General features: G+C 42.5%; 1 protein-coding gene across 1 annotated transcript in view; it reads right to left on the bottom strand.

Moving 5' to 3' along the window:
- CEL (carboxyl ester lipase) overlaps positions 1-1,538 on the bottom strand; it is a 41,746-nt gene extending 40,208 nt beyond the window's left edge. Inside the window, exon 1 of the mRNA XM_040324439.1 lies at positions 1,433-1,538. Coding sequence (XP_040180373.1) covers positions 1,433-1,495 — 63 coding nt within the window. The 5' untranslated portion in view covers positions 1,496-1,538. The remainder of the gene's footprint in view (positions 1-1,432) is intronic.
- Positions 1,539-12,990: the final 11,452 nt, after the last annotated feature.

Below are 12,990 nucleotides of genomic sequence, written 5' to 3'. Positions count from 1 at the left end.
CTGCGCCTCCGCAAAAAAAGCGCAAATGTACCTGAATCCAGCCCACTGTATGTTCCACAAGATTGAGACAAATCCACTGGATCTCCATATGAAGCTGTACACATGGAAAACACTTTTTGACAGGTGCCAAGATTTGCCACATTTACCCAGTGTGCATGAATCTATAAGAGACACTTGATGGCAGATACCTGTGGTGGTATGCCCATTGTGCCCCATAGAGAAAACATAACTTGGATTCAATATGCAGATTATGTGTGGATATCACTTTTAGCCCAGCACAATTCACGTGTTTTAGATGTCAAAACTGAATTCCATGTATAGAAATCTTTAGAACATAACTACAAAAGGTCCAGCTTGGACCAATGTAAGAATGAGCTGTATGTGCCATACTTGTGGGATCCCAGTGGAAGGTGGAAATCAGTGTAGCAGACACCCTTACTACAAAGATCACCACTAGCTTCTCCGTCCCTTAGCGAGCAGCTGCCCTGCTACTTTCTGAATACAGGAGGTCGCCATTCAGAGAACGCTTTACATTTTCTCAATTAAAGGGGTTGTAAAGGTTCGTTTTTTTTTATTTTCTAAATAGGTTCCTTTAAGCTAGTGCATTGTTGGTTCACTCACCTTTTCCTTCGAAATGTTTTTTTCTTTGTCTGAATTTCTCACTTCCTGGTTTCTCCTCAGTAAGCTTGTCCCCATCATCCATGGGGGTTAGTCAGCCAGAAAAGCTTACCGAGGAGGAACAGGAAGTGAGAAATTCAGACAAAGAAAAAAAAACGTTTAGAAGGAAAAGGTAAGTGAACAAACAATGCACTAGCTTAAAATGAAACTATTTAGAAAATAAAAAAACAAAACCTTTACAACCCCTTTAACGCCAAATCTTCTCCGATTGGAGGTGTCACAGCCCCACCTCTCAAAGCGTCCATTCAAATAACACTTTGCATTTCATTTGGAGAATGCAAAGAGATGCCTGAATGTCTCCTATGCTGAGCAAGCAATCTCCTGTATTCAGTTAGCCGCAGGGCAGTCGCTCAGCATTGGACTCGGAACCCAATGGAGAGCACTCTAGTACTGGAGAGCCTACGTCATTGATTTCCAGCTTTCAGGGGGATCCCATAGATATGGCACATACATGCCTACACTGGTACAGCTGGTCTAATGCAACTATGTAAAAATTGCCATACCTGGAATTTATCCTGATTTTGGGGAGATGACAGATAAACTTTATAAAGTAACCATTGTATATAGTATGTTGTATACTATACAGGTCATTTTTGGTTTGTTGGAATACAGTTCCAGATGTGTCAGATGTCTGGTCCTCTGCTATGTGCTGTGGTTCCTCCAGCATTCAGGTTCATCCCTACATAAGTCAGAAACCAATTGGTGGAATCAAAATATTTCCTCCATAGAAGACCAGAAAGTAAGAGGGCCTTACCGTTGCAGCTTGAGCAGCGGCCAGAAAGCCAGCAAGAGCCAAGAAAAGGCCCAAGAACACCATTTCTTCTCCTCCAGCAGCTCTCCCAAACTGTTAGCCAGCTGCTCACCTTGCATTCCTTTATAATCCAGAGTATCAGGACTTCCTCTTTGGGTCCAATCGGATTGCTGACTTTGATGGCTGTGCCAAAGCCGGGCACTGCCAAAACCTTTGTGATATCCTGTGTGAGTGTGAACAGCTGGTACATCATTTATCTGTAAGATGACCATGGCTATATTTCTACAGTGCCTTGCGAAAGTATTCGGCCCCCTTGAACTTTGCGACCTTTTGCCACATTTCAGGCTTCAAACAAAGAAATAAAACTGTAATTTTTTTTGAAGAATCAACAAGTGGGACACAATCATGAAGTGGAACGAAATTTATTGGATGTTTCAAACTTTTTTAACAAATAAAAAACTGAAAAATTGGGCGTGCAAAATTATTTAGCCCCCTAAGTTAATACTTTGTAGCGCCACCTTTTGCTGCGATTACAGCTGTAAGTCGCTTGGGGTATGTCTCTATCAGTTTTGCACATCGAGAGACTGAAGTTTTTTCCCATTCCTCCTTGCAAAACCGCTCGAGCTCAGTGAGGTTGGATGGAGAGCGTTTGTGAACAGCAGTTTTCAGTTCTTTCCACAGATTCTCGATTGGATTCAGGTCTGGACTTTGACTTGGCCATTCTAACACCTGGATATGTTTATTTGTGAACCATTCCATTTTGCTTTATGTTTTGGATCATTGTCTTGTTGGAAGACAAATCTCCGTCCCAGTCTCAGGTCTTTTGCAGACTCCATCAGGTTTTCTTCCAGAATGGTCCTGTATTTGGCTCCATCCATCTTTCCATCAATTTTATCCATCTTCCCTGTCCCTGCTGAAGAAAAGCAGGCCCAAACCATGATGCTGCCACCACCATGTTTGACAGTGGGGATGGTGTGTTCAGGGTGATGAGCTGTGTTGCTTTTACGCCAAACATAACGTTAAAAAGTTCGATTTTTGTTTAATCTGACCAGAGCACATTCTTCCACATGTTTGGTGTGTCTCCCAGGTGACTTGTGGCAAACTTTAAACGACACTTTTTATGGATATCTTTAAGAAATGGCTTTCTTCTTGCCACTCTTCCATAAAGGCCAGATTTGTGCAGTATACGACTGATTGTTGTCCTATGGACAGGGTCTCCCACCTCAGCTGTAGATCTCTGCAGTTCATCCAGAGTGATCATGGGCCTCTTGGCTGCATCTCTGATCAGTCTTCTCCTTGTATGAGCTAAAGATTTAGAGGGACGGCCAGGTCTTCGTAGATTTGCAGTGGTCTGATACTCCTTCCATTTCAATATTATCGCTTGCATAGTGCTCCTTGGGATGTTTAAAGCTTGGGAAATCTTTTTGTATCCAAATCCGGCTTTAAACTTCTCCACAACAGTATCTCGGACCTGCCTGGTGTGTTCCTTGTTGTTCATGATGCTCTCTGCGCTTTAAATGGACCTCTGAGACTATCACAGTGCAGGTGCATTTATACGGAGACTTGATTACACACAGGTGGATTCTATTTATCATCATTAGGTCAACATTGGATCATTCAGAGATCCTCACTGAACTTCTGGAGAGAGTTTGCTGCGCTGAAAGTAAGGGGGCTGAATAATTTTGCACGCCCAATTTTTCAGTTATTTATTTGTTATAAAAGTTTGAAATATCCAATAAATTTCGTTTCACTTCATGATTGTGTCCCACTTGTTGTTGATTCTTCAAAAAAAATTACAGTTTTATATCTTTACGTTTGAAGCCTGAAATGTGGCAAAAGGTCGCAAAGTTCAAGGGGGCCGAATACTTTCGCAAGGCACTGTATATGGCTATTGGGAAAGATACCCTATCTGTATTGCAACGGCTGTTATGCAATTAAATGGCAAGTAAAAATGGCGTCTCTCTTAATTCACAGTTCAGTGTAACTGTAAACCACTGCAGTCATATTTCACAAATGCATTAAGGAGGAAAGTAAACTCTCTAATGTTTATACCTATAGGTTAGCCTATAATAATGGTTACCAATAGTTACTGTAAATATCTCCCAAACTTGTACAGTTTAGGAGATATTTACTGTGTACATTGCCGATGACGTACTCGGCACATGCGTTCTGAAGGAATGGCCGCCACATCACCTGCCACCAGATGCAGTGTGTCACTTGCCACTAGATGCAGATTGTCACTTGATACGTCAACTGCCTTCAGATACAGCTTTTCAGTTGCCACGTCACCTGCCACCAGATGCCGATTGTCACTTGTCACATCACCTGCCTTCAGATGATGCTCATCACTTGCCACATCACCTGCCACCAGATGCGGACTGTCACTTGCCACAAGTTGCAGATTGTCACGTCACCTGCCACCGGATGCGGATTGTCACTTGCCAAGTCACCTGCCTACAGATGCAGCTTGTCACTTCACACAAGTTTTCATCTGCCACAAGTTGCTGATGGTCACTTTCCGTGTCACTTGCCTGCCACAAGATGCAGATTGTCACTTACCTGCCACAAAATGCAGCTTGTCAATGGCATGTCAACTTCCACAAGTTGCGTATTGTCACTTGCCTCGTTGCCTGCCACAAAATGCAGATTGTCACCTGCCACAAGGTGCAGATTGTCACTTGCCTGCCACAAAATGCAGATTGTCACCTGCCACAAGGTGCAGATTGTCACTTGCTGTGTCCGAGATTGAAGGCAGGCAGAAGAGATATTTTGTAATCTCTCTGCTGCCCGCGACTGCACAGTAAAGCCAGAAGTGCGGTTGTGGGGCAGAGCCAAGCCATGCTGTGTGCGTCAACAGACTCACACATTCCAGCTCAGGATTAAGCCTGCATGAGTGCCCCCATAGAAAGCAACTTGCTGTGGGAGCACTCGGAAGGGGGGAGGGGGTCCGCCAGGGATCTTAGGGGCTGCTCTGTGCAAAACTATTGCACAAGGCAAGTATAACATGTTTATTATTTAAAAAAATCACTTTAAATGTCAAGCAATACAGGCACACTGCCCCCTCTGGACAATCAAGAGCAATACATGGAAATAATATAGCGACTACACCAAGTTGTCAATTAGAAATGCACAACAGTTACACTACAGTTATCATTTGTATTGGCTTTTCTTCTGCATGCCTGTATCATTTTGCCCACTTCTGCTAGTGAAAATTCTCAAGTGTGTCTACAGTGGATGTGCATAAACTGCAGACAGACAATTTCTTTAGCAACTGGTTTAGGTCTACCATCTATAAAATGTGTAACTACAGTACATCCCCCTAATATAGCACAGCTTGCCTTTTATCAGTTAATATCATGCATACACTTAGCAATTACTAAAGCAATGCTTTTGGGTCTTAAATGACAATACTGAATGGTTATAGCAGCCATGAGTGCAGCTCATCCAGAGGAATACACTGGAGATGAATGGAGAGGAGACAGAGGCTCCTCTCCCTTCATAAACTGAAGCAGAGTAAACACAGTTTTACGATGCTTAATTATGAATGGACAGTGCATTCGGAAAAAAGAAGGAGCTGGTAAATAACAGAATTGCCGGCTCCTTCATCCGCTCTCCAGCCTGAAATATCCAGGGACAGGACCAGAGGAGGAGCTGGGGAGTACACAGGGGGACCCGCAGGAGAACAGAAGAGGACCTGGAGGTTGAAACCGATCGGGACCTGGGAGGAGGACAAAGAGATCCGGGAGGACAAAACAGATTAGGACCCAGGGAGGACAGCCGGGGGTGATTGGTACAGCGGTGGTGGCAGTTGCAAGCATCGATCTCCATGACAGCCGTGGGAGGGAGGAGGAGGGGAGGAGAAGCGGCAGTCAGAAAAGCTTTACAGGGAAATTGGTGCTTGTAACTCCCCTACCACCGCACCGATCATCTCTGAGGCTGGTCAAGCATCGAAGCATTTGCACGAGTACTCATGCAAATGCTGGGATCGCACCAATATTAGTATCGGTGCAACCCTATTTTAGAGGAAAACCTGCAATGTCAGAAACATGTAGGCTGCCATTGCTGACCTTCTAAAAAGTCTGCTATGCAGACTCTTTGCCTTTAGTATATTTTCAATCACCGGCCCAAAAGAAGTATGCAACTAAGGAAGTCATAAATACGTACGGACATGCTTGTTTCAAGTCAGTGACTAATAACTGAAACCAGAGGATCAATATGACAGCCAAGCAACTATCATTTGTAGAAGGAGAGGTTAGTAGTGGCAGCCTCCATATTCCTCTCAGTACAGGTTTCTATTCACGTGAATGGGATAGTATCATTTATAGCCATGCATGTGACAATTCTGTAGACCTGTTGTGTTGTCACCTGTCTGGCCCCGGGGCTCTTGGTGCCTGCCATGTGTTGGGATGAAAGGTGACAGGGTTTTTGTGCTTTTTTAAGGATCAGGGTGTTCTTTTTTTGGAAGGTGCAGACCTAGTTATGAAATGCAAAATAAGAAAAACACCCGGGGGAATTTCCGGTGTTATTTTTATTTCTTTTATACAGAGGTCTGAGGATCATCAAGAGTTTAGCTGAAAGTCAATGTCGTACTGTGCACTCTTGCCTTACAGCTGTGAGTTTGAATCGTACCTGGCACATTATCTGCATGCTCTTTGGGTGGGTTTCCACCTAGTGGGTATATGGTGGGGGCAATAGTGAGATCCTTTGGGAGGCAAGGACTGATGTATAAACTGCATTTTGTAAAGTCTACAGAACCATAAAAAAAAAAAAAAAGTGTATATCAGGGCAAAATAGAAAAAAAAAAAAAAAACATGCAACAAGGATGTGGAATTCCCTTCCACAGGTGGTTCCGATGGTTTCAAAAAACTATTATTAGGCATATAATCACACACATAGGTTGGACTTGATGGATTTGTGTCTTTTTTCAACCTCACCTGTTTTGTAACTGTGATACATTTGCCTATATGTCTCAGTTTACTGCTCCCTGCTAGCCATATGGGTAGAGGTAGAAAGGAATTTCATGTGTGATTCATTCCTCTGACAGGTTATTGACGTGCTAATGTCCCCTCACTATTCTAAACGTTAATTGATCTATTGTGTTGTGTAAAGAAGATCTGTGTTTACCCTTAAAAGATGTGTATTGTATCATCAGGCTAAATGATTAGAGAAGTAGTATGTTAATTATTCTGATTGCTTCAGTGTATTAATTAACTCCAGTGATGTCTTTATCTAAAGAAACGTGTCTGCATGGTCGGCTCCGACTTGTCTCCTATAATCTGTATGGGAAACCCCACTGTGTGAGGGGGGCGTTCCTAACAGGTTGTAACCACATATAAGCTGAGTTTTTGTGTCATTAAAGTGTCTTGTTCTAGCAGTAAGCTTGGCATGTGTGGCTTTCTGGGCGATTCCAGGGATATCCCTCCTCGTGGAATATTGGGGTGATTTTCGTTATGGGAAGAAGGGAACGTTGACGGGGATATCATACCGATACCGTCACAGTAACTATATGCAGTATATTTCTACAATAAATGCACATTTCCCCGGGTTTTATCCCTTTAACCAGAGACACTTTTGTATACGTGTTTCAGAAATCATATTAGGCCTGAGATTATATATATTCAGAAAAAAAGAGGCCCTGGAAAAAAAAAGTGATATTTACAATTGTTTATGCCACAGAATGATGTCACAACAGTTTATCAAGTGCAAACTTTCAGTATAAAATACATTTAAGTCAATTTTAGGGCACACAAATGCAATATATTACACATTTTTGGTAAAGTATAAAGGATAAGGTTGCAACACGTACTGTATATAGATGGCCAACAAGTAAAGTTTAAAAATCGTATGCGCCCATGAGAGGACGACAAGCTTTGGTACCCAAAATTATCCATAGGTGACAACTCTAAACTGACCTGTGGGGGCTTTTAAAGTAACTATGAATGGGCCTAGAATGATTGCTCTCACTCCGGCATGCGTGGCGATATTTACCATCTGTAGTTCAATCAATGTTCTAATACAGAGGTGTCCCTGACACCCGCACTGCAAGGGTTAACTGCTGGTTTAGTTCTAGGGGGCAGAGAGAAGTAGATTTATTTATCCACTTCATGTTGCCCCCAGTGAGTGCGCCAGAGGTCTAAGGTCCTGATATCATCAAGACCAATGCACAGTGAGTAAAAAATCAGCTAAGTAAAATACTTGTACTCTCCTCTAGACTAACAGAGCAGTTGATTCTTGCCTTGAGGGCACAGCCCCACCGTAAAGGAGAATTTTTTTTAGATTTCCCAGAGTTGGGCTTTAAGCAAAAATCCCCTGTCAAGTTAACCTGTCAATTCCTATAAACATAAGCCTAACACTGTAAAAGCAGGCGCCGCATATACCTCTAGGAGTGATCATTCTCAAAGTGCATTACACGCACTTCTGTCTGACGACAGACTTCTGACAGAACTCTATCTCAAGAGGTGTGGTCTTCAGGAGGAAGGCATTCTGAAAGCCCTGCGCAAACTGACTGCAAAGAAGCACAGGAAAATTACATACCGATGTACACCAACCTTAGCTTAATAGTGATGTTTACTGGCTATCATTAACATAAGATACAGTATCTCACAAAAGCGAGAACACCCCCACACATTTTTGAAATTATTTTATTATATCTTTTCACGTGACAACACTGAAGAAATTACACTTTGCTACAATGTAAAGTAGTGAGTGTGTGTGTGTGTGTGTGTGTGTATAATATATATATATATATATATATATATATATTTATATATATATATATATATATATATATATATATATATATATATATATATATATATATATATATACCACTTTTTAGCCGGCGCTGCTTTGTATTTAGAGGGTAGTCTGAGAGTTAGTTGACTCAGACTGTATGATTCTTTCCAAATTTTGGGTCCCTGTTCCAGCCATGGCTGTACTGTGAGTGACCACTATTGTTGTCTGGGGTGCCGTTATCACCCCAGGCCGAGGGTGGCAGCAGTCAAGGTGTTTTGGGTGTTCCCCTTCGGCAGCCAATCAGTGGGAGTTGATTAATCCTGGCCGGGGGTGCGTGTTCAAGTGTTCCTGGCTCCGGGACCACGTTGGTCCGGGGTTGTGATCTACTAAATAGGCCCGGTAGTCAGACTGGTCCTGTGCTGTCTGTCCTGAGGGAGGAAGCAACTCGATGAGGAATCTATCTTGGAGAGCACCGAGCACGAGGCTGGTATCTCAGGAGAGGCCTTGAACTTCATCGAAGGACGCACCATTACTGAGAGGCTGAGTGATGGTCACTTGTCAGTTTCGAGTTCACAAGAAGTTAATTGGGAGAGATCCGGGGTGCTGAATCCTGTGTTGAGAGGATTTTGGACTGAATATACCTCCATCTGTGGAAAGGTCTCCACCTCTTCAACTACTTATTTTGTTCTTTTACCAAGTTCAGCAAATAAATGAAAGAAAAAGAAGTCTAAAAAGTGTGGACATTGAACTTTTTCTCAACTCTCATCCGATACCCTAGACGGCAAGGAAATAGAGGTAACATGCCACCCACATGCAGACAATCCAGCAGCTTCTCCGGGGGTAGTGCTACATACATACATACATACATACATACATATACACACACACTATATATATATATATATATATATATATATATATATATATATATATATATATATATATATATATATATATATATATATATATATATATATATATATATATATACTAGGGCTGCGGAAATTAACGATTAATTGGTCGATTAATCGTAAATTTCTTTGATCGATTAAAAAAAAATTTGATCGAGGAAGATCCGCGGAGTGAGCTCATAGGAAAGGCCGCAGCTTTGGCCTAGCTCCGGAGCCGCAGCCATCTTGGTCCACCCGGCGGCAGCTGAGTAGCGGCGCGCTGACGTCATCATCACTCGCCTGCCTGCTTGTATCATCTTCCCTTGCGCACCGCACGTGTCCATCAGCTACTCTGCGGAGGGTCTGCCTGCCTGATGTATAGTCAGGTAAGAGTGGACAACCATCCTGTGTGTGGTAACATTATGGGGGCAGATGTATATATTCCTGGAGTATGGGGGCAGATGCTTCATTTATACTTATGAGCTGGTGTATGTGTATTCTTGCAGTATGGGGGCAGATGTGGATATTAAAACATGGGGACAGATGTGGATATTAAAACATGGGGACAGATGTGGATATTAAAACATGGGGACAGATGCTGTAATATACACATCTTCCCCCATGCTTTAATATACACATCTGCCCCCATACTGCAAGAATATACACATCTGCCCCCATACTGCAAGAATATACACATCTGCCCCCATACTGCAAGAATATACACATCTGCCCCATGCTGTAATGTACACATGGGGGCAGATGTGTATATTCTTGCAGTATGGGAGGCAGATGTGTATATTACAGCATGGGGGCAGATGGGTATATTACAGCATGGGGGCAGATGTGTATATTCTTGCAGTATGGGGGCAGATGTGTATATTACAGTATGGGGGGCAGATGTGTATATTCTTGCAGTATGGGGGGAGATGTGGATATCACGGTATGGGGGGGGGAGATGTGGATATTACAGTATGGGGGCGGGAGATGTGGATATTACGGTATGGGGGCAGATGTGGATATTACAGTATGGGGGGGGGGGGGGGGGGGGGAAGTCATGGATTGTGGAAACCAACTAGTGTCGAGTGATTGTATATAGTGTATACCACATTTACCACTGACTAATGCAGAGTTGCAATGCAAGGAGATCAGCTACAAGTAGTTGTATCTGTATGTGCGTTAATTAATCGAAATTAGTCGATTAATCGACTAAAAAAAAAAAAAACGATTAATCGAACACAAAATTTTTAATCAGTAACAGCCCTAATATATACACACACACACACACACACACACACACACACACACACACACACACACACACACACACACACACACACATATATATATATATATATATATATATATATATAAAAACAAACTAACCAGTAAAGTTAGCCATTTTTTTTTGGTATAATATGAAAGATTTTACACCGCAAGAATCGTGATCTTTATTCTAAGCAAAAAAACTGATTCTCATTTTGGCCAGAATCGTGCAGCTCTACCTGAACCCAATTTTCCAGCAACGGGGACGAGCACACCAGCTCCAGCCGGTGTCTCGGGTCCCGATTGGATAGATTGATAGCAGCGCAGCCATAGGTTTCCGCTGCCGTCACTCAAAGCCAATGACCTGGGAGCTAGAGGGCGAGGCAGAGTCTTGCTGTCTGTGTCGCAGCAGGACATGGGAGCGTGCCCGCACGAGTACCCCCGAGGGAGAGCAGCTCTCCAATGGGGCATTTGAAAGGAGACAAAGACAGAAGCGCTGCTGAGGGACCCCAGAAGAAAATAGAGGCCACTCTGTGCAAAATCAAATGCACAGAGGAGGCAAGTATGACATGTTTGTTTTTTAAACAAGACTTTAGATATCCTTTAATTACAATTACTCTGTAAGCTCTTTGTGACAAGAAAAAAGGAGCATACAATCAGATGCATGTTGGTGTACAAGTAACACTCTGTTCTGTACACAGTCTAGTTTGTTTCATTTTGGAAGTGGGTAAACTATATGCGAGATGGAAATCAAAATAAAAAGAACATACCCAGAGGAATTTTCCAAAGTTTGTTAACAAAAGAGCGGCTAAATACAGGCATGTTACATCATGCTCCATAACAATAGCGATCGAAGAGGACAAAAATAGACATATATTTTTAGAAAAAGCCCAGAGCTCTTCTATGCTGACATAATATTGGAAGACCAGCGCCCTCTGCTGTCTATGTGAGGAAACACCACGGCTAATACTGTACCACTAAATGCGTCGCATACAAACCCACCCACAATAAATTATATATAGAGCGATGGATACAGTGGCAGCCCAGCCCTTCCATTTGGGGTACAGGGGTGCCGCCCCCTTAATCCATGTGTCCGGCCCTTAATCTACATGCAGGGCACCTGACACATGGATTCCAATGTGTTTTTGTTTTTTTTAGAAGCATGTGATTAGAGCCTAAGAGCCCATTCACACAGGGGCGGCACGACTTTGGGGGCGACTTGGCAATGCAACCTGAAGACGACTTCAGAGGCGACTTGCAAAATGATTCTGTATAGAAGTCAATGCAAGTCGTCCCCAAAGTTGCATAAGAACCTTTTTCTTGTGTCGCTCCGACTTAGAACGTTTCTATTGAACAGAGTGGAGCGCGACTTGTCAGGCGGCAGTCGCCCCAGTGTGAATGGGCTCTGAGGGGTTTAAAAACAAAACAAAATGGCGAATGGCTGTTGGTGCATTGTTTGCTGCCCCCCAAAAAATATACCACCAGCGTCCACTGAATAGTTCGATAGATGTACACAGGCTCTTGCACACAGGCCGGCTGAGCCGACTCAGTGCAATTTCGGGAGGATCTCCACGGCCCACACAGCTCTGGTGCAGTGTACAGCAAGTTTGCCCACTTACAAAAGAAATGAAGGGTCTATAATCTTTATCATAGGTGTATTTTAATTAACTTAAGGGCCAAGCCTCTTTTTGAGATTTGGTGTTTACAAGTTAAAAAGTTTTTTAACCTCCCTGGCGGTATGATTCTTTCAGAAAAAACATGCTAAAAGCGGTACCATTATTTGCAAGGAAATTTGGCGTTTTATATTGTAGGTCTGTAATTTTTAGAAATAACTCACTTAAATCTGACCAAACAAGATTCTAATAGGCATCCCGTGTATTACATTTTTTTAAAAACAAAATTATAAATTATAATATAATAAATAATTATAAATAATTATAACAAATAATAATATAATTATAATAAAAATTATTCAATAATGTAATCAAATCAAAATCACTGAAATTTGCTCAGTTGCAGAATTGTCGCTGTCATTACTTTTATTTTTTTATGACGAATTTCCCCACAAATCGCTATCGCACAATTCTGCAAGTGATTATAATTTATTATCGCTGTTTTTTAGCTGATCTAAAACTATTTTTGACATAAAGGGACACTTTTGGTTGCTATGGACAATCTACAGTTTGCAGGGAGAAAAAAAGGTTTTTATTATATAAAATGACATGCAGGACACTGGGCAGACCACTAGGGACAGGGGGTGTGTGTTTTTTTTACATACAGTACTGTAATCTATAAGATTACAGTATACTGTGTGTATAGTGTTTGTTTACCTTTTTGAATTTGGCGCCGTTCTCCGTCCCCGTGCGTCGTAACGTCGCAGGGAACGGAGATCGGCGTCACACGGAGGCACTATGTGAATCGAGCGAGGTCCCGCTCGCTCACACAGCGCGGTGGCATCGCTGGATCCAGGGACAAGGTAAGTAAAAAGTGCCTGTGGATCTAGCGAGGCAAGCCCGTGACTGACACGGGGTTACCGATAGTAGCAAGAAAATCTAACCCCGTGTCAGTCTCGGAAAGACCGCCAGGGAGGTTAAAGAAGATCTGTAAAGAAGAGTGGACTAAATTCCCTCTCGAGATGTGTGCAAACCTGGTAACCAACTACAAGAAACGTCT

Source organism: Rana temporaria, chromosome 9 (genome assembly GCF_905171775.1).
Source record: "Rana temporaria chromosome 9, aRanTem1.1, whole genome shotgun sequence".
Taxonomy (NCBI): Eukaryota; Metazoa; Chordata; class Amphibia; order Anura; family Ranidae; genus Rana; species Rana temporaria.
This window is presented reverse-complemented; position numbering and strand designations above follow the sequence as displayed.